We start from the raw sequence: 22,136 nt of genomic DNA on the forward strand, positions 1-22,136 counted from the left end.
ATATTACCAATTCATATTATTTATGTATAACAACATTGTTGTAATTGTTTCCTTTCGTTTTCAAATGTAAAGTATATGAAAAATTTTTCAATTGTTTTTGAAATGAAGAAAATGTTTTCCCAATAATTAACCATTCATATCAATGAAAATTCACAAAACAACATTTAACGAAATTATGTGGGAAACCAAGTGATATTTAAACTTTGAAATAATACATATTGTGATGGTTCTTGTTAGTATAATGTTGTTTGTTATTTCTTTTGTTGTGTCAAACACTTTTATTCTTCTCAGTTACACACTACGGAAGTGTAATTTGATTGCAAGCCACAACTCTCGAAAGATGTTCCATATTACTTTTGGATTGAGTCAAATAATATTTTGGCCATTGTATCCGGATGATCTAACAAGTCGCTTTCTTGGGACTTTTAATTGTCTGATTTACTCTTTTATCTTCTTTGTGATGGGTGAAGGGTATTGCAATGGCAGTCTATATGAAGTGCTCAAAGTTGTGTTATGTAGACAAAACGACCACAAAGAATTTTTGTATGGTCCACTGAATTACTGTGTCACCATCTCAGTAATTGCACTTATATTTTGGAGAACTTACCCACCGACTATCATTGGAATAAGTCTTCTTTTATGTGGCGATGGGATGGCGGAAGTGATTGGCAAGACAATTGGTAAAGTCAAGTTGAAAACCCCTTGGGGAAGAATAAAAACACTTGAAGGTTCTCTTGCTGTTTTTATATTTGGTGGTATTGGAGCACTTATTATGTGTTATATTGTATTCCACAAATTCTTTCTCTTTTACACAACATTTTTAGCATTGGTTGGGATGGTGGTTGAGTTTTACTCAATCCCTGAGTATGACAATGTACTAATACCACTTTCGTCGCTAGTTTTTGGCGTCTTTTTGTTTTAATAAATAACTTAATGTTCATAACATTTAAAATTCACAATATTATAATTAAACTCGTTTATTTATTATAATAAAAAATCAAAAATAGAATAACAACATTAATTTTGTTCAAAAACAGACAATATAAAAAATAAATATAACAATTTATTAACTTTAACACAACAATTTTATTGACAACAAATCACCCTTTATCTGACAAACCATTTTAAATTTAGTGTATAAATAAACAATATATTATACTTTGCACTTTTAATAATGTGATGTAAGATTAATTATTCTTTGTATTCAAATGTCGTGATAATCATATATATAAACATACCATTGTTGTTTCATAGAAAAAATGCATCACAGGAAGTTTTTTGTTGATAAATACAATTTTTGAAAATAAAAACTTCATTTTTGATTTTAGAAAATATAAAGGAAGTGTTACCAAAAGTATAAGAATTACATACTGTTAATTTATCAACCTAAAATTTTCCAAAAACACTGTTTTGTCGACGTATATTGTAAAGCATATTTTGACATTTCCTGTTTGTTGGATTCCAAAACACAGTCTTTTATTTTTTCAAATTGCAAATATAGCTGCCAAACAATGTGCTGTCGATTTTCTAACTAATCAAATGTTCAAATTAATTGACAAGATTTTCTTATGAGACATTTTTGTGTTTTTAATCCTTTTTTAATATAATAAAATGAATGACTTGTTTTCTTTTTATAACTTAAAAAACAAAAGTATTTTTATGATAAATTTGAAAATTGAAATATTTATTGTTTTTTATAATTATAAATTATTTGTCAATTTTAATATACAGGTCAAAAATTATTGTAATTATTTTTAACCACAATTCAAATTCTCAAAAAACAGAAAGAATAAAAGACTAAAATTTTGATTTTAACCGTTTTTCAAGTTTTAATACTTTTAAATAATAAAATTATAATACATGGTAAATACAAATCACCATCTTAGACAGAAGAATTTTTTTTAAAGAAAATTAATAGCTTTTGTGGTGAACAGTTGCATACATTTTTATATTCAAATTATTAATTTTTAAATAATCAAGTAAAATAATTTTTGATTTTTGCGTATTTATATATAGAAAAATATGAAATTAATATTAGAATCATAAAAATGTTTTTGATTAAAAACACCTTTGTTAAATTAAAGATAATTCTGATTTATTTTAAAAAATTTTGTTTGCAAAATACTTTACATAACACGTTAAGATAATTAAATTGTGTTTGTAATTAAAATATATTAATTAAAATTTAAAAAACCATTCAAATTAAATTTGATGATTGTTTTTATTAAATTAATAAATTTATAGTAAAAGCCATTAATATCATCATAGATTTTTTAATACAGTTTTGCAGATTATCCGTTCACAGTCTCTTGTTGTTAATTAACCTCATTTATAAGCACTACATGTCGTACCGTCGATGTTATATCCAATTTAAATAAGCAATTCAACTTGAAGTTGTTGTTGTGGTGCAAAGTCCACAATTTGAATCAACACATTTAGTGCATTTTGTCTCAACTAATATATATAATTCTGAACGTGTTTTAAACTGTAAAGGAGTTTATGCAAACACTGTATTAAGTATAATGTTTACAACTATTTGCCATATTTAATCCAAAATATCAATTGTTATTAAAAAATATCAAAACAATAATATATAAATTGTAGTGGTTCATCTTATTGTTTTTCAGTATTTACCTTTTGTGAACATATTAAAATTTTTTATTTGAATGTTGAATTAAAAAATCATGTAAGTAAACATAACTTATAATTAATCATGCAGATGGTCATTTATTCAACACGTTTTGAAATATCAAATTTACAACTCAATTAAATTTTTATAAAAACACAAAGTTAAATAGAAAAGAAATATTGGTGATATAGAAAAGTTTATCCTTTTCATATTTTTGAATATTCTTTACAAATTCGAAAAGTCGATTCTTATTTATTAATAAAAATAAAACCGGTAAAATAAAAAATAATCTGTATTTTGTTCAAAACTTAACAACAGTCTGTCAAAAAACAATACAAATATTAATTGCTTAATATTTGTTCCAAGTTGTTTAAAATTACAAACGGTAATGTGTGGAATATATTACATATAAAAACATAAAAAAACTGTTATTTAATCAAAATACTATAATTTATTATTTAACAAATTGTATCTTTAGTTTTAGTATCAGTCTTCCCGTTTGCAAAAATAGATTAATTATATATACAAATTATGGTTTATTTATAATAAATTATAAAAATTGTTATTAAGGTAAGAGTATTTAAGCGACACCAAAACACACCAAACATAAAATGCAAGCAGTTAAATGTGTCATAGTTGGCGATGGAGCTGTTGGGAAAACATGTCTTCTTATCAGTTACACCACCAACGCGTTTCCAAATGAATACATACCAACAGTTTTTGACAATTACAGTGCAACAGTGATGGTTGACTCAAAACCAATCAATCTTGGACTCTGGGACACTGCAGGGCAAGAGGATTACGACAAATTGCGCCCATTGTCATACCCACAAACAGATGTCTTTTTGATCTGTTTCAGTGTTGTCTCGCCGCCTTCATTCGACAACGTTTCATCAAAGTGGCAACCCGAAGTTGTTCATCATTGCCCCAAGACTCCTTGCCTCCTTGTTGGGACAAAGTTGGACATGAGAGAAGACAAAGATCAATTAAAGCGACTCGAAGAAAAGAAGATATCCCCGATCACCACTGAACAAGGTGAAGCTAAAGCCAAAGACATCAATGCAGTGAAGTACATCGAATGCTCTGCTCTTACACAAAAGAATTTAAGACTGGTTTTTGATGAAGCAGTCAGAGCTGTCATCTCCCCCAAAAATGATGCTCAATCAAAGAAACAAACTCAAAACAGGTGCATTTTACTTTAATTTATTTTTAATTTAATTCTGATTTAAACAACACAAACATCTAATACAAACTTTTTTAAATGTGATATTAAAAACATTTTTTTATAAAAATTATTATTGTTACAAAATGAGTTACCAATTTTTATTAAATTTGAAATATGAAATTACACAAATTTATTGTTTGTCTTAAAAAACGCGGCTTTCAGAGTAAAATATTGATTTTTAAAAAAATTACTTGAAAATAACTGCTTTTTTTTCCTTATTTTTAACAAAAATATTTTGAATTATATTTAAACTATATTTTATAGTAAAATGTCCAGTACCATATTTTTGTTTTTAGTTTATCTTGATTTCTTAAAATTAGAAACATTTTTTTATTAAAAGAGTATTTGATTTTTTTATTTATAATAATCAATTCTTGTTTTTAATATACAGTCAAAGTGGCTTATTTGTAGGTTTTCGTATTTATGGGTTTTGCTTATTTGTGGGTTAACTGACCAATCAAAATCAAAACATACAAATAGGTTGTATCTTCTCGAAACTGAATAATTAATTGAAATCAATTAAAATAACTTTATATTTAATTTATCGATAAAAATAGTTTTTTACGCGATTCAGGGTCTATCACGTGACAAAAGTGTTTTTTCTTTGTTATTAGCCACGTCACCAAAGTGATCTTGAATTTATGTTCACTTAGTTCTTTTAGATCTAGCGGCGAGCTTAAAGCCGACTTTTGTAAATGAAAAAACTTAGAAATAGATAGTTATTTTAATCAATACTTGGCCAAGTAATGGGAAAACATGCCAATTCAAATTTTAAACATCGGTTTATATTTTATTACTGCTGTGATTGCAATAATATACACAATAATTGTGACAAATGCAGCACTGTTTTACACATCAAACCGATAGTTACAAATAACATTTTAATAACACAAATAACAATGAAATAACAATCTATTAAATAATTGTATTTTTATTAATAATATGTAATAAAATAAACCTATTCAACTTAAAATAAAGCTAAAAAGCTAATAACTGATAATTAAAAATGCTATAAAACGACTAATAATAATAAATAAAGGTTTATTTTCATATTTATATTTAACGTTACTAACTAAATATTTATATTTAAAAACTATATTAAATAATAACAATCAAACTCAAAAACTCAAAAATGTTTGTTAATTGATAAATATACTATATAACAAATAATATCAATACTATAGTTTTAAACTATACAAAGTGAAATAATGTATTAATAATTAATTAAATTGTTTAGTACATGATTTATATTTATAAAAACCTAAATATAAACTTATAGTTCAAATTATAACTTAATTTATTATTAATATATTATTAACAAAACTAGTAACAATAACCATAATTAATTACAACACAATTTCAATTATAACACAATACAATAGCCATAACACTTGACTCGATCAATTCACAACGATAATACAATGATATCATAAAGAGTGTAATGTTCATAGACATAAGGCGATGTTCAATAACATGACAACACACTCAAAGAAGAAATGTAATGATCAAAGACATAAGATAATACTCAAAACAGGACAAGCTACTCAAAGACAATAAATATTATCAAATAGACAATGCAATAGTCAAAGACAAAGCAAATGATTCAGGGACTGTATAAGATGTTCATGAATCAATAGATAACAAGTATTTATCTAATTGTTAATCATAACTTATTTATGCAATGAATAATAATACATTAATAACATAGTGTTTTTATCAAGATAAATATCAAATTGATATATGATATATAATGATAACCACCAATTGGTCTATTAACAATAGTAATTACAACAATGATAGCAACGGAATTATATAATACATCAAAATGTTATGATAATAGATAATAAAACAAACATTCGGGCGTAATCATTAAATTTTTAAATTAAAAAGTTCCAATGTTTTAACAGTTAGGTTATAACAAAATAAACTATTGCAATAATATGTTAATTTTTTTATATCAACTTACTATAAAAAATAATATTAATACTATTAAAAAATAATATGTTTATTTTTAAAAAACTTAATAATATAATATTTTAATGTTTATAGAGTCAGTCTTTAAATGTTATCTCGTCTCAAAGGTGATCTGGTGGACAAAAATAGCTTTAATTTTGTTTAAATATCAGGCATTGACGACATAATCGAGTCGGTGATTTAGTCAACAGCTTCTCCGCATGGCATATAATCGTTTCCAGTATGTTTGATCATCCAGTTCAATCTTTCTTTAACTACGCCTGCATGATTGTCGAATTCGTTGTAGAGCAATTCAGCCCAACTCATAAACGTTGTGACAACTCCCCATGGTGGGCTTACTTCACCAACTTTTTTTTCTTTCATTATTCCACTTTGAAGAATAAAAGTATGAGTCTTGTGGATATCTTGCAAAACCGTATTCAAGTTTGGTGTTGAACTTTCTGATGTTATCAAAGTGTTTTTTATCTTTATTTGATCGTTTACAATGTCACTGAACGCCATAGTTGCAGTCGCTGTGTCGATGATCACTTTCTGCTTTTTGTTGTCCAAATGGCTTGGACGAAGTGTCCTTTCTCTTCATTCCAGAACAATCTCTCAAATGAAGTTGATAGGTCAACGCTCTCCTTCTCAGTAATTCAACTCTTTTAGTATATTTGTAATACTTCTCTTCCATCATAGCAGCCGCCAACAATCCGTGGTGGCCTTGAATTTGTGTGAATCCATAATACTGCAGTGGGACACTTAAGGAAGTCCATGCGTCGATATTCCCCTCCCAAATCGAATAGTCTGGCTTAATAATATTCTTCCAATCTCGATACAACAAGAAATTAATCCAAATTTCTAATTCGTTGTTTGACTGTTTCTTCCTTAATTAATCCAGTTGTTTGTGTCATTTGTGTGTAATAGTAATACACACATAAAACAACACCAACGGAATCACGTTGCGATTCAACAAACCCCACATATGTCCCATCTTAAGAGCTGTATGTCGTTGCGAAAAATTCACCTTCTCGAAGCCCCGCTTTTTTAAGCCATTTCAAAAACTTTTCTGTCACCAACAAATTCAGTTTTCGTATGACAGAAAACTGAATTTTTTAGTATAAACATTTCAAACGTTTATAACATATAACAATAAGTATTATATTTTATTATAATTTAAAACGAGACAGATTTTTTTCAACTGACTTGTTTTTATAGTACTTTTATTTAATAGTCTTTAACATTTTATTAATAAAATCAATAATTATTATCATAATTGTTAATTTAAAATAATTTAATTGTGATCTATATTAAAACACACCAACAAACAAACAGATTGACAGTTTTTAAGTAAATAAAGTACTTATAAATATAATAAATATATAATTCAATAATAGCTTTGATAAAATTTACAAAAAGACTAAACAATAGAATGAAGATAATTGCAGTAGTTTTGTTTCAAACACTCTGTTTACGCATCATTGATGAACAGAATAGTTTCACTTATTATTTTTGCGAATAATAACTCTTCTGTTTTATCAAAGTAGTGCATTTTTATAAAACAACCTAAATTTATCAACAACACCAAGTATCGTGATTCAATGTTTTGTTATAGTCCATTCTATTACATTTTTTCTATATTAATTTGGTATATTAAACCATCATTTGATGTTTGAAAGTGATGAAAAGCAACAATAAATCAATTTTAACAACTAATCGCAAGGTGACAGCTTTGTTCTAATTAATTTTACTTAACATTGTTGAGAGAAGTTTGGTATATAACAAATTTTATTTTGATGAGTTAAATTATTATTTAATCGTCATTAAACAATTTCTAATATTTTATAATATTATCAATTATAATTAATAGTTTTATTTTATATAGTATAAATATTATATTAATAAACCATTTATTTGTATACTATACATTTTAACATTTTATAGTTTTGTTGTTAACTGTCGTTTTAACATTAAAAATGACCGCGGCAAAAAATTTCCATCTGTAAAGAAAAGGTTTTGGAGATCGCAAAAACAAACATAACTATGAATTTTACTAAAACTACTTTATTTTTGGCATAAAAACAAATAAAATATACCCCTTTTCATTTTAAAATGCATTTTTGGGACAAGTTCCAAATTTTTCCCTGTTCCGTGATAGACCCTGCATGGAATAAGACTTCTTTTGAATTTTTTAACTCATTTAATCTAATTATTTTAAATTTCTGTTAAAATGGTTTCAATATTTAATAATTGTTTTTATTTTTTATTTAAAAAATACTATAATTAATAATATTTTTGATTGATAATACATTTGTGGTACTGAGGTTTCGACATATAATTAATAATTTTTATACCATTGAATAAATTAAATATATATGTTATATTTGGACGATTTTTTGAAAATAATTGAAAACATTGTTTATTATTATTCAAATAGTATTCAAATAATAAAACGAAACCTTAGTATTTGTCTAAACTTTAGTCTCATATCAGTATTTATATAAATTCAGTCTTAAAACTATAATAGTAAATTTTTGGACCATTAAAACTGGAATATTACGGGAAACTGTTGAAAAATCTCCAAAAACACTATTATTTAATTTTATTTGGTTTCCCAACTTTTTTTAATTCCTATTTTTTAAGGCTTATTTTGTGTATTTATTTTGTCACGCAAACAACAATTTACAATAGACTTTAGTAAAAGACTAAAAACTAAAAATATGGTTATTTTTATTATTTTTTGATGAGTAAAATAAATCAAAGAATATTCTTCGAAATACTTAGCAAAACCTACAAATAGACAGCTTTTTATGCAAGAAAACCCACAAATAAGCGACTTTGACTGTATCGTTTGAACGCTTAAATTTGGCACAAATGAATTTAGAAAACCCGCATTCGTTTTATCTTTTTTCTTTCATTTTACAATCTTTTACTAAAAACAACTTTTTTGCTTTAAAAACATCAGACAATTAACAGATATTGTGCTGCAGCAATTGGAGATGTTTATGATGCAAGGAACTTGGAAATTGAACTGAGAAACTTGGAAACTCGACATGAAAGAGAACGTGTACATATTAATACAAAAACCACAAATCCACTTTTTGATAAAATTGATGGTGTGGTATTCATGGAATTGATACAAAATGCATTTTCTGTTGTTTCAGAACAAAACTGTACCAATTATCACCTTCACATGTTGAAAGTTGCTTTTTGTTGTACTCTTGAAATGACACTAGAAAACAACGATAAATTTACACGCGATGTTGAGATAACCGATCTTGTATTATCTGCAATTATTGATTCCTATTGTGATAATTGATTATTTTTCGAAATGACAATTACTATTTTTTATTACCGAACTTTTTAGTGAATTGTGTTTTGCTTTTTGGGACAAAATGGGATTTTCCAATATGCCAGATTTAAGCTTACAAACAATAATAAACAGAAAGAATAATAAAATTAGAGTTTTTTATTATAATAATTTTAATTATCAATTTAATTGTTTTTTAATATAATATATTTAATAAATGAATTTTAATAATTATCTTATTGATAGAAAATATTTTGTATAACATTAATAACTCATTTTAGCATTTTATTAATCTCCAGTTTATCGCAATATTTGAACGCTTCAAACCCTATTTCCACAATACTGTTGTTGGTGTTGATTTTTGTTAAATTTTTGCAACAATAAAAACATTGTTGACCAACACTGGTTACACAGTTACCCAATGTTACACTTTCTAGTTTCTTACAATTGTAGAAGCAGCTATTTCCAATTGAAACGACTCTATTTGGAATATTGATATCAATAAGAGAGTTGCATTGACAAAATGTATACGGTTGCAACACTCGAAGATTGTTTGGTAACACCACTCTTACAAGGTTTTGGCAACTATAAAAACAACTTCCTCCGATAAAAGAGACTTGATTTGGAATGTCTATTGATTTCAAAGTATTGTCGTTGTAATAGCAGTTGATGTTAAGTGATGTAACACTTTGTGGTATTACTTTACCAAAACTGTTTTTGTCGTCTTGTGTGTAACAAACATTAAAGAACATAAACACGCCTTTAATGTTTAACAAGTAGTCTTGGTATGTAATTGGATAGAAAACTCTAACACGGTAAAACGACTTTAATGTTTCAGAAAAGACCATCTTTTTAGGAATTATAGTTTTGATGTGATTTCCAAATGTCTCATCTTTTTCGTTCCATAAATTGAGAGTTTCAATGGATGGTAAATGTTTTATTGTTTTGTTCGTCAGTGGAATTGGGTTAAAATGGAACTTTTCCATATTCCCTTTAAACTTTTTGCAGACTATTTCTAAATTGACAAAGTCGGAAAACGACATAAAGTATTTTGAGACAATCATTATGTGAAATGAATCTAAAGTTACCATAGACTTTTTTATTAGTTTAATTTAGTAAATCAAATATTCGTTATATAATTATTTTATATTAAGTTCAAAAAATTAATTTATAATTATATTATTAATGTCAATCAAAAGTAAATTGATAAAAAAAAGACACATTTACATATTTATTTGAAAAAAAAACGTTAAGTGGTGGAAGATAATCGCAATGATAATCAATATAAATTTAGAGGCCCATTATGTCGGATAAGACTTCTATTTCTGGAATCTTTTAAATGTAATAGAATGGATCTTCTGGTCTTAGTTTTAATGAACAAAAGAAACAACCATATTAGTTTTTTATATTTTCAAAACAATTTATTATGTATTTGAACTGTTTGAATTGCTAATGGTTGTTTTAATTAAAACAATTAAATATATAATAGTTAAAATATTGATAAACATATTATACATAAACTACTGTTTTTTAAAAAAAGGATGTGAAAAAACCGATCAATTTATTCCTCAAAAACAGCAACTTTTCTCTGTTGAATTTTAGACATAGACATATTTATTTCTTTGAGTGAAATAAAAAGATCGTTGTTGTTTCTTGTAAGTGTGTCTCTGATGATTTGAAGAGGAATTTTCTTTCCAAAGTTCATTTGGATAGCAACTAGAAGCTCGAATGGGTATTGATATTCTTCTTCGATGATTGAGTCCATTGTGTTCTGATTATTAGACGCTCCCTTATAAATCGCCTTTTGCCTTTTTCACTCATTCTTGTTTGTCTTTTCATTCTTTCCATCATTGTAACTTTCTGTTTATTATTTGACTTTATTTTTCATTTTTTGAAAAAACATTTCAATATTTAATATTGAAATAATAAAAAAAAAACTATAAAATAATTATAATTATAATTTTAATTTATAATTTCTATTTTTTATTGTAGTTAATAATTATAGCTTAATAATAAATAAGTACCATAATCATTAAGATGTTTAAGTTTTTAACATAAAAAATTTCTTATTAAATATCAATTTTTTAATTTTTTTACAATTATTTGTTTGTTATCTATTTAATAAAATTATAGTTATTATACTATTAATATTTGACTCAGAAATTAAAGAAGCACTCTACTTACTCCAAAAAGATGATAGGGACATCCTCTCGTGGTACTTGACTGGTGTAGTGGTATAAAGGAACACCCATAGCTAAACACCCAACCACTTTCTTTCCTTTCAGTCCAACAATATCAAGACACTCATTGAACGAAAACATGAACTTTAACAAGCCACACCAAAGAGAGCCATACCCTTTGTTGGTTGCTGCAAGTTCAAGTTGGGTTAAAGCAATAGTTCCATCGTCATTTGCCCAAACGTTTTGAGAGTCGTCGACGTAAGCAATAACAACATGTGGAGCCTTTCTGACGATCAAATCGACACTCAAAAAGTTACCAAAGATATTAACGATTTCTGGAATCTGCAATGCTATTTCGTTTATTTTTTAATTACATCTGTTAGCTTTGGCTCATTTATTACAAGATATTTGATTGGTCTCCAATTCTTGGCGGAAGGGGAGAATCTTGTCAGATTGATAAGTTCAGTCAATTCTTCTTTGGGGATTGGGCCTTTAAAAGATCTTGTTGATCTTCTTGTCTTTATAGCGTCTATGACATCTTTATGTCCTTCTGGAACGTTTTCAAGTGGTTTTTCAAAGAGAGTGATTGCTTTGCTTTTACAAATTGAAGAACAGTGTCCACATTTAAAACAGTTTGAAGCTTCTTCTTCCACAATCGTGATCTTGTGGTTTTCCACTTTGAGACATTGTGCTATGCAGTCACGTGCACACATACCACATCCTCTGCACAACTCAGTGTTAATCTTCAAGCAACTCATTTGATGAATTTTTTATGTCTACATGCTTTTTATACCATTTACAGTTTTTCTATTTTTACGAATTGTTCAAAAATAAATATTATTGAAATTATCCCGTTTTTGTGGGGGTCAAAAATATAGGTTTTCAATAAAAATACAATAAGAAGTTCAATGAAGTTTTTATCTGTAGAGGTGTTAAGATTTTACAAATTATAATTAAAGTATTATCAATATATTACATATTTTGTTGTATAATAAGTAATTAATATTCCAACTCGAACCCAGTGTGGTGGGTATTTTTTAATTCATCACTTGTTTTAGTCATCACACCGGTTGTTGAATTGGTTATTTTTTGTTCAGTATTTTGTCAAAAGATCTTCAATGAAATCATTGGAGGCAAAAGTTACCACTTTTAAAATAAAACGAATGTGAAATTTGTGAGTCTTCGTGGTGGTGTCGTTGTGAACACAATAATAGTTGATTGTAATATTTATATTGAAGAAATCAAATTGTGAAGAAACGCGACACTTCTTATATGTTAGCAATTCAAGTGAACGTTAGATGAAGGTGCAGAAGTCTATGGAAGCATGTGTTAAACTGTTTTCACTTTAAATCATTCCGAGTGTTGTGCCGCTCCATAAAGGGTGTGAATCAAAATTTGAACTGTTTTTGACATTGAATTACACAACAAAGATAAACACAACAAAAGCACTTGTTACGAAGTCAATTGAAAGTGGTGATGAAACAATCAACGTGCCGATAACCAATGTGACATTCACAAAGGGTGTTTGAACACCAATTTACATAGCACCAGAAATTCTAAACCAGAAAAAACACAAAAAAGAGTCCGACAATTCAACAAATTAACATATGAATTTTACCCATTTTCTAATTTAAAATGTTTTTTGCATTATGTTATTTTTTTCTTAATGTGTGAATACTTCTTATCAACCCAAACTAACTTTTTGCGTTAACTTATTGACCTTTCATTATATTCCATCATATATATTAAATTATCATTGCAGGATGTTATAAAAGAGCTGATTTGAGAAATATTTTTGTAAAAAAAATATTTATTTGGGTTTCTTTTCGACGACCATTTTGTGTGTTTTTAAATTTTATTTCCAATAAAAATAGTTTAAAAATTGGGAATTAGGTTATGAATCTTTAAAAACGGTAAAAAACTGAAACAATGATTATTTTGTTTCGAAAAATTTCCCGATATATTTAGTAATTAATTTATAAAATTGGGGACAACGCAGGACAAAAAACAAGGTTTAAAGAATGACATTAATTGAATAATGTAAATAGTTATGTCTAATAAAAATGTTAATAATTCGATAATATAATTTTTTAAATATGATTATATTTCTTCGAAATAACAAAAGCAAATGTTTTTTATTTGATATATTAACAAACTCATTTTATTAAAATACAAAATGCAACACCTTGAAATGTTTTATTTGGCACAAGTCTCCCTCCATCTTCCAACGATGATAGACGTTGCAAACTTTGTTCAAGTGAATCACAAAGCTTGTGAATCAATTTCTTGTTTAAAAGTAAGTCCATGGTTTACTGCAAAAGAGGACATTGAAAAATTTTGTTCTATTCACACGACTGACACCATCAACTGCAACTCCTTTAATATTTCAAAAGAACTTTTGAATAAAGCCACTTTTATAAAAAATAAATAAGTATCATATGAGGAAACAAAGGATTTGATAACATCAGAATTTTGCAGTAAATTTACCACATTCATTTTGATGGAAAGCGTTGAAATTAATCCAGAAATATTTTCACAAATATTTAAAATTGTAGTCGACTCCAATGTTACCAAAGTCAAAATGACAGTCCGAACATTTTACAACTTTCTCTTGTATATAAAAGAATCTGTTGACATTAAAGTTCAACGCAAGTTGTTTAAAACGGCATTTTTGTTCTTCCAACCATTTAAGAGTTACACGACATATATGGGGGATCGAGACGAAACTTCTGAAATGTTTGAGAAAATTAATGAAGCCGTTAAAACACTTTCCTGTGAGATATACATAGATTGGTCTGATGAAAAGGGATTTGATCAATATGTCAGTCTCACGCCAAACTGCAAGAATTACACTTCGACGATATTTTTAGATGTATTAGACACATTCCGTCCAATCTGTAACAACGGTTTAGTGACAGTCAACACAACAGGATTTAGAAAATTGATAGAGACGACTAAACTTGAAAGTGTCATTCGTAATTGTTACCCGACACAAATAGAGTTTGTTGGCAACTGAATTGATATGTCACAAATGCAGTTGGATAACACAGTTGAAGTCTTGAAAATAGAATACATAGAACCACGAAACGAAATGGAAATGGGTAATAATACTAACGAGTTTACACTACCAAAGATATTAAATGTGAAAGAAGTGATCAGTGTCAATACGCAAATAACATTTTCTAACACGTGTCCTTCAGTAAAAAAGGTCACACTTGAAAACTTTGCTTGTGAAGTAAAAACTACCAGAAAAGGTGTTAAAAAGGTGTGGGAAAGTATACCAAATTTTCCATTTGTTTGTGTTGAAGAAATGTCAATTAAAAATTTGAGAAAGGAAATTGACTTTATGATGTTAAAACAGTTGAAGAAGTTAAATTTGGAATTCACAAACAACTGTGACGTTTTTGTGAATAAAAACTGTGCCAATGAAATTAATATGATTCAATTGAATAATTGCACGGTGACAATCGACGCTGAAGAACACAACGATTTTTCTTTTAATATGTTCACAAATACAAATTTCGTGTTTTTGAACGACAAAGACTTGAAATTGCATTTTAAAGGTTGCCAAAATATAAGTGTGACAACACAAAAGGTTATCAATTCATTAACACTTGATGATTGTGTCAAACCAACGGTATCAAGCAAAGTAATTAATTTGATTGTGAACAAATCAAAACTGACAAGTTCACATCAAATCAGTGCAGAGAATATAACACTCTGTTCAATCAAAGACTTCATCCCAATAAGTTTTAAAGAAACAAAAAATGTGTTTTTATTTAACATGAACAATTTTGTATTCAAAAATACGTTCGAAAATTGTACGACTCTGAAAGTTGATTACTGCGACAATTGTGAGTTTTTGTTTGAAGCAAACAAGTTGGAAACACTTTCACTTAACAGTTCTAAAAACATTCAATTTGTTGGCAATTTTGACTCAATAAAAAATTGTGTTGTTTCAAATAATTCAACCTTTAAATTCCCATCAGAACTTAATTCAATTTGTCACAAAGTTCAAAGTAAAAATGAAGATAATGTTTGTGTCACTGAGATGATGACTTATGAAGAATACAATACAGCTAAAGATAAATTAGTCTCATTATATTCAAGAATGACCAATAATAACATGCGCAACTTGGACACAAAAACTGAGACTTTTGAGACAAAGGATGTAGTGATCGACCACCCAAATTTTGTATTAAAAAATTGTGTTTGTTCGCCCAGAAAGTCAATTCATTTGATTCAAAAAATTGATATTTTAAACTCTGTTAAAATTGAAAATTACTGTGGGAGTTTATCGAATTTGCGCAGTGTCGTTTGTGGGACTTATGAACTTGTGAATTACATTAATCCAACACCGGGAGGCCTTATTCTACTTGGCGCACCCAATGTCATATTTAAGAAGTGTACAGATTTGGGTTTTATGTTGGATAGCGCCAATAGGTCGATTTCAATGTACGACTCATCTATAACACTTAATTTTCAAATTGGAAACAAAATAGAAATGTTGATAATTAAAAACACAACAATTAACAATTTTAGTGGTCAACAGTTTTCTGAAAAAGATGCCGTTGTTAAGATGGAAATTGACAATTCGCACATCCCTCAAAATTTATATTCTCTATGTTCAGAAGAATTGATTGAGAGTAATATCACTGATTTTAAAGAACAACAAAACGTTAATGCTCAAAGAGTGAAATGTGAACACTGCGAAAATATTGTTTTGAATATTGAAAGTGAGACTTCACATGTTGTATTAGAGCAATGTAAAAAGTGTTCTGTTGCTATAAAAGTAAATGAAAATGTTCAAATTGATAATTGTGAAAATATTCATATTGTTGAAAACAAACAGTTATTACCACAGAACGACCAATATGCTGATCAAAATCGAGCATTTGGGTTTGGGCAAACACGACCTATGTTTTTCCAAAATCAACACACCCAATTGTTTTTAAATGGATTTAAATAATTGTGGTAATTAAATTTTATATTTGATTAACAAGTTATATTTTTGTGCGTTTTTTTATTAACTTAATACCCGAAAGACAATTTTGCTTATTATTTTTGTGGAATATAGATAGTTTAAATATAAAAACATTTTTATTGTTTAATAAAAAAACAAATTTAAATACAAATTGTTTATATTAACCTTAGGAAGTGAAAATTGGATATTTTATATTAGGATTAAGGTCAGTACGGAAACCTGATTTATTCTGTTAACCTTATTTATCGAATATGACTGGTTGATTTTTTTACAACCCAAAAACATAGAAGCTAAGCTTTTTTTCATCAACGAATAAAACGATTTATTTGGTACTCGACGTAAACAAAAAATAATATTGATATGTTCAAAAACATGTTACCGAACACGCATTAAATGATCAAATACGACAATGAATTAAACAGCTATAACTGAAAATATAAAACAACGAAAATCAAAGAAATAAGCTGCTTCGTGAGCTTCGAGGAAAGAAAATCGTGGAGTTTCAGACAGCCAGTTTATCAAGTAGTTGATTTTCAAAAAGACTGATAACTTTACTTGAAGTTTGTTAACATTATTTTCTTATTATTTTGTTCAAATTTATTACCAAATCAACTGTATTTATTCACTTTTAGATGTTTGAAAATGATTGGTCAAATGGTCTAAATCTTATTTATGTTATTGGTTGTGTTATTGATTATTTAGTTTTGGAATACAGTTGGGCAAACAAACATTCGCCGAGCAAATGAACCTTATGATTTCAGCGATAGCCTTCTCGTACTTGCCTTTAATCAAATAAATCTAAGCGTGGTCTTTGTTTTCTTGATCAAGTTCAGTTCTAACGCTCTTCAGTTTGTCTTGGTATTTCTATTTCATCGCTTTATTGTCATCATTTGCAGTGTCAAGTTGCTTCTGTGACTTGTCGACTTCGGCATTCAAGTCGTTGATCATTTTGTCCATTTTTTCCAAATCCTTCTTCTTCTTCTTCTCATCAGTAAGTTGATCAACTGTCGAGTCATTCGCTTTTTAGTCAATTTTTATTCAGTGTTATTTGCTTCATCTAAGTTGAACTGGACTTATGTAATTTGCTATCAGCAGGCTTTCAAAATGCATCTGCACTATCAGCCTTCTGTCTTTCTTCATCGAGTTTGGCTTGAATTTAAGTTATTATTGCATTCAACATGTTCTTCTCTTCTTCTTGAGCAACAGAAGCTGGTGCACTGACTTGGACTTTAAGTGACGAGACTTGTGCATTGAGTGTTTTGACTTGGTCTTCCACATTCTTTTTTCTATCAGATTAGTTGAGAAGCTGAGGCAGTCTTTTTCATTAGTTTTGTCGTTCAAAGTCTTCTTCTTTTGTGCTTCAAGTGCCTTAATCTGTGATTTATAATTCTCAATCTTCGAAGCGTCTTCAATTGCTTTTTTATATCCTTATTAGCAGCATCAAGTTGAGTGTTCTGGTCTTTCAACGCAGCAACCATTTTCTCCAAATCAGCAATTTGAAAGTCTCTCTTGATAACCTCTGTTTGGTCAATATTTGAAGTCCCAACTTTATCTTTAGGGTCTTGAAATTGTTGTTCCAAATCTACTATTTTCTTCTTGTTTTTAGTTGTTCTGTCTCTTAATTCATTCAACTTCCTTTTTTTTGCTTCTAAAATAAAAAAAATATTAATGCACTACAATAAGTCAACTATATTATTTAACAATACAATAAAAAAGTATTATAAAATGTAATTAAAACAATTAAAATAATTTAATATAAATTATTGAAACAATTATTAGTTATTTATTAATAATACAATACAATATAATAATGTAATCCCATAATTTCAAATATAACTAAATTTATAAACATTACTAATTCAAATTTCAAAGCGATGAAGTTTATAAAGTAAACCTGAATATTTATATGATGATGGTTGTCACGTATAGACCGAGCTTTTTTATAAAAATCATTGACCATTTTATAATATAAAAAATGTTTTTTTTTATATTCTATTGACCAATTTATAAAATAACCAACCAAAAACAAAATTATAAAAATACAATAAATAGAATTAAACTTCCACAAGTCGTATATAACTTTGTTGTGTTATTGAATAAACTCCAGTGACACCATTCAAAGTTGGTGCTTGTGTAATTATAAGCGGATTTTCTGTTGGTTGTGATTGTAATAAGAACTCGCTTGGTATTTTAAATATTGACACTATAGAAAGTTGACTCATGTTATCTACATTAATTCCTTGTGTCACAAAAACGTCTCCCAATTTGACAATTTTGTTACTCTAAGTCACAGAATTGGCATTCAAATTGATATTGTGTTCTCCTTCACTCAATCCAATATAAATGTCGTTCTTCGTGCTTAACGACAACACTTTGTTCAACGCAATTTTCAATTCGAATAATTTTAAATGTTATTTCTTCACATTTTGCAGCTCCCCGATTTTTTTTTAATTTTCAGAAACTCTCAAAATTGCGTTTAAAATAAGTTTCTCATTGTTCAAAATGTTGTAAGTAAAAAATAAGAAAATAGTCACTCACAGTGACAAATTTCGTTGTCAAAGATCCATGTAGTGTCACTTCACTGTTAGCCGCAACTTCCATTCCATCTCAAAGAAAATAAAATTTAATAATAAATTAAAAAATTTAATTTTACACACTTCGCATTCAACATTTTCGGTGTTGTTCCGCCATTATTAAGATGATTTTACTGAAATCAGCAATTCGATTGTACACGACATTCCCTTCCAAAATTAACGTGTGACTCTCTACCTCCCCAGCCTTCTCGCAGTCCTCACAACTGTACTTTCCATCGAAAATGCACTCACAACTTATTAAAGAAGTTTCTAACACAAATTGCAACTCTTCGAAAATTTCACAAGCAACTTTAATTCGTCGTACGAAAAACTTGGATCCTTTGAACTGCCAAAAACAGAATGTTGTTGTCGTCAAATCCAATTAATGGTGTTGTACTCGCACCAAAATTGCCAAAATGGTGTGAACGCCCAAATTTGACACTTTCTGTCTTTTCGAGTGTCAAATTTGAAAAAGCGAAATTGCCAATAAAGACGACTTGTGTTGTTGGAAGAGTCACATTTTCACTCAACACAATTTCACTGTTCGTTTCGATTTGTAACGTTTTCGTGCGCTTTTTGGTATTAAAACTCCTCCAATAAGTCGCATCGTTTCCTTTAAAACCCACAAGTGGACTTTACTGGTAAACCGTACAACTAAATACACAGTTTATTATTTATTTATAATATAATAATTTATACTATTAAAAGTGGTAAAAAACAAAAACAGTTTTATATCAAGAAAAACCGGTTTATAATTTATTCAAAAGGAAATAACAATTATAAAAATCAATAATAAGTTTTTTATTTACTTTTTAATTATTTTTATATTCATTGTCTTTTTGTTATTCCAACCCGATTCACAAAGTCCACAAGTTTATATTTGAGAAAGTTATATCTCCAAATCTAAAATAAATCAATTTTAGTAACCAAAACGATTAGCAACAGTTTGATAAAACGAATTTGTCCTTTTGTCAAAAATGACAAATTTGATTGTAAAATATGCGATATATAAAATATCATATATTGTTTAGTTATAATAATGCTTTGATTACCAAAGTTAATAAATTACTCTTTTCCATTTTATTATTATTTTAATATTTTTTAGTTTTATTATAATAAAACGAAAGAACAAACTGAATACTAATAACTAAACTACAAAAAAACATTATGTAAAAATAGTTTCTACAGAAACAAATTTCTAGTTACAAAATAATTGTTTATAATTCGACAAACTTACCTTAAACAGCAGGGAAAATATATTATAAATTATTATACCTATATGTTCTATTTTTATTTCATTTTTGTTCTTTTCTCTTGTAAATGTTCTTATTATTTACTACAATACTATCGTAAAAGTGTTACTATAGTATTATTATAGTATTATTATAGTATTAGTTTAGAAAGACGACACATCAATTCAAAACAACACTCCAAATCGATCTTATACATACAACGATGATTTCATGGTTCAACATTTCGTTTAGTCGCCAGTGATTTTTATGTTGTTTTAGTGTGCTTATAGCCGTTGGTTAGTATTTTATTATTTAATAACAGAACCGACTCATATTGTCTTCTGTAATAAGACAACAAGATATGTTTCTTTGGAGTCGTCGGTTTTGGTTGTTATTTGACGAAATAACTATCGACAGCAGTGTCACCATCGCGAAATAAATTACTTGGCAATGTGTCCTTTAGTTAGGTCTTGTTGTTATTGGTGGGTGTTTTGCGATCTGGTTTTTCATTGGGGCTCTCCGTTTTCCAAAAAAAGAATTTTATTAGCAACATATTTAATTTAAAGTGATCGATGTTATCAATATTGCCGTTGTTGTATTTTTCATATTGAATGTATTTTTTTGTTTTGATGCTTTGCCTAATTTATGGATTTTTACTTTCAATTCAGAACAGGAGAAAACGACAATTTGAAAAGACAGTTTTTTGAGTAAATAATATAAATAATAATATAGTATATATTGTAAGAATTTAAATTAATATATAGAACAAATGATGTATCGATACAACAATTGACAAACACGATAAGTACGTGATGTGTCAATATGAACAACAGTTTGTGCTCAAATGTTTAATTTGTGTAATAGTTGCATTATAGACTCGGAAGAAAAAGAATACCACTCCATCTTCTTTTCAATTGTGTGTTCGTTTCTTGTTCTTGTATTGTCATTCTTGACTGTAGTGAATAACTTCAGTTCTTGTCAAAATGCTTAATATCGAAATACCAACACAACAAAGTTATATACGACTTGTGGAAGTTTAATTCTATTTATTGTATTTTTATAATTTTGTTTTTGGTTGGTTATTTTATAAATTGGTCAATAGAATATAAAAAAAAACATTTTTTATATTATAAAATGGTCAATGATTTTTATAAAAAAGCTCGGTCTATACGTGACAACCATCATCATATAAATATTCAGGTTTACTTTATAAACTTCATCGCTTTGAAATTTGAATTAGTAATGTTTATAAATTTAGTTATATTTGAAATTATGGGATTACATTATTATATAGTATTGTATTATTAATAAATAACTAATAATTGTTTCAATAATTTATATTAAATTATTTTAATTCTTTTAATTACATTTTATGATACTTTTTATTTGTATTGTTAAATAATATAGTTGACTTTGATTAACGAATCCCCACACTACTCATTAGCTTTAATGAATAACATAAATCATTGTGTTGTCTGTAAAACAAAACACTTTCTCTTGAATGGGTCATATCTTTTGTGTCCCAATTCCTTGTTCAAAGTGTTTGAGTGATTTTGAGTATTTAAAGTGCTTCACCAATTATTTTGTCAATAAAAAGTATTCATGTGAGAAGACAACACACTTAAAATGATGTGCCGTTATTGGTATTATTGTAATCATGAGTGTGAGATGTGTGACGATGGATATTCCCTTATAAACAACATGCAGTGTGTTCCATGCGTCTCCATTTCTGAACATTGTGCGGTGTGTGATAAATAATTGTATCGGTATAAAAAGTGTCAGACCAGTTTTTATCTCTCAGAAAGTAAATGTGTGAACTCGAATGCCGCTTTCTGTGTTGAAACAAATGGCGAATTTTGTACTAAATGTTCTTTTTGGCATTAAGTGAGTTCTGAACAGCTCAAACAACGCGAGAATAGTCCGGTGTGGTGGGTCATCTTACTTATAGTTATCACAAACACCACCATTTATCACACCCATCTCATTACTTGCTGCATTTGTTCTCAACAAACCGATTCAAAAAGTAGTTCAAATGACTCAGAATATGAGT

General features: G+C 27.7%; 8 protein-coding genes across 8 annotated transcripts; 4 read left to right on the forward strand and 4 right to left on the reverse strand.

The window, feature by feature from the left end:
* Positions 1-241: 241 nt before the first annotated feature.
* EIN_119570 (hypothetical protein) lies at positions 242-1,535 on the forward strand (the record flags this gene model as incomplete). Its single annotated transcript, XM_004259006.1, has 2 exons — positions 242-898; positions 1,344-1,535. The coding sequence occupies 2 exons, from the start codon at positions 242-244 to the stop codon at positions 1,533-1,535; spliced, it is 849 nt and encodes a 282-aa protein (XP_004259054.1).
* Positions 1,536-3,240: 1,705 nt separating this feature from the next.
* On the forward strand, positions 3,241-3,831 carry EIN_119580 (RAC GTPase, putative; the record flags this gene model as incomplete). Its single annotated transcript, XM_004259007.1, has 1 exon — positions 3,241-3,831. One exon carries the CDS (start codon positions 3,241-3,243, stop codon positions 3,829-3,831), a length of 591 nt encoding a protein of 196 aa, XP_004259055.1.
* A 2,484-nt stretch (positions 3,832-6,315) lies between these two features.
* On the reverse strand, positions 6,316-6,801 carry EIN_119590 (hypothetical protein; the record flags this gene model as incomplete). The annotated part of the gene is made up of 2 exons (XM_004259008.1): positions 6,316-6,690; positions 6,745-6,801. 2 exons carry the CDS (start codon positions 6,799-6,801, stop codon positions 6,316-6,318), a joined length of 432 nt encoding a protein of 143 aa, XP_004259056.1.
* Positions 6,802-9,389: 2,588 nt separating this feature from the next.
* On the reverse strand, positions 9,390-10,181 carry EIN_119600 (hypothetical protein; the record flags this gene model as incomplete). The annotated part of the gene is made up of 1 exon (XM_004259009.1): positions 9,390-10,181. The coding sequence occupies one exon, from the start codon at positions 10,179-10,181 to the stop codon at positions 9,390-9,392; it is 792 nt and encodes a 263-aa protein (XP_004259057.1).
* A 1,116-nt stretch (positions 10,182-11,297) lies between these two features.
* On the reverse strand, positions 11,298-12,055 carry EIN_119610 (hypothetical protein; the record flags this gene model as incomplete). Its single annotated transcript, XM_004259010.1, has 2 exons — positions 11,298-11,639; positions 11,699-12,055. 2 exons carry the CDS (start codon positions 12,053-12,055, stop codon positions 11,298-11,300), a joined length of 699 nt encoding a protein of 232 aa, XP_004259058.1.
* A 1,742-nt stretch (positions 12,056-13,797) lies between these two features.
* EIN_119620 (hypothetical protein) lies at positions 13,798-14,313 on the forward strand (the record flags this gene model as incomplete). Its single annotated transcript, XM_004259011.1, has 1 exon — positions 13,798-14,313. One exon carries the CDS (start codon positions 13,798-13,800, stop codon positions 14,311-14,313), a length of 516 nt encoding a protein of 171 aa, XP_004259059.1.
* Positions 14,314-15,351: 1,038 nt separating this feature from the next.
* Positions 15,352-16,266, forward strand: EIN_119630 (hypothetical protein; the record flags this gene model as incomplete). Its single annotated transcript, XM_004259012.1, has 1 exon — positions 15,352-16,266. One exon carries the CDS (start codon positions 15,352-15,354, stop codon positions 16,264-16,266), a length of 915 nt encoding a protein of 304 aa, XP_004259060.1.
* A 1,352-nt stretch (positions 16,267-17,618) lies between these two features.
* EIN_119640 (hypothetical protein) lies at positions 17,619-18,241 on the reverse strand (the record flags this gene model as incomplete). Its single annotated transcript, XM_004259013.1, has 2 exons — positions 17,619-17,916; positions 18,132-18,241. 2 exons carry the CDS (start codon positions 18,239-18,241, stop codon positions 17,619-17,621), a joined length of 408 nt encoding a protein of 135 aa, XP_004259061.1.
* Positions 18,242-22,136: the final 3,895 nt, after the last annotated feature.

Source organism: Entamoeba invadens, assembly GCF_000330505.1.
Source record: "Entamoeba invadens IP1 unplaced genomic scaffold scaff_1105074725163, whole genome shotgun sequence".
NCBI lineage: Eukaryota > Evosea > Mastigamoebida > Endamoebidae > Entamoeba > Entamoeba invadens.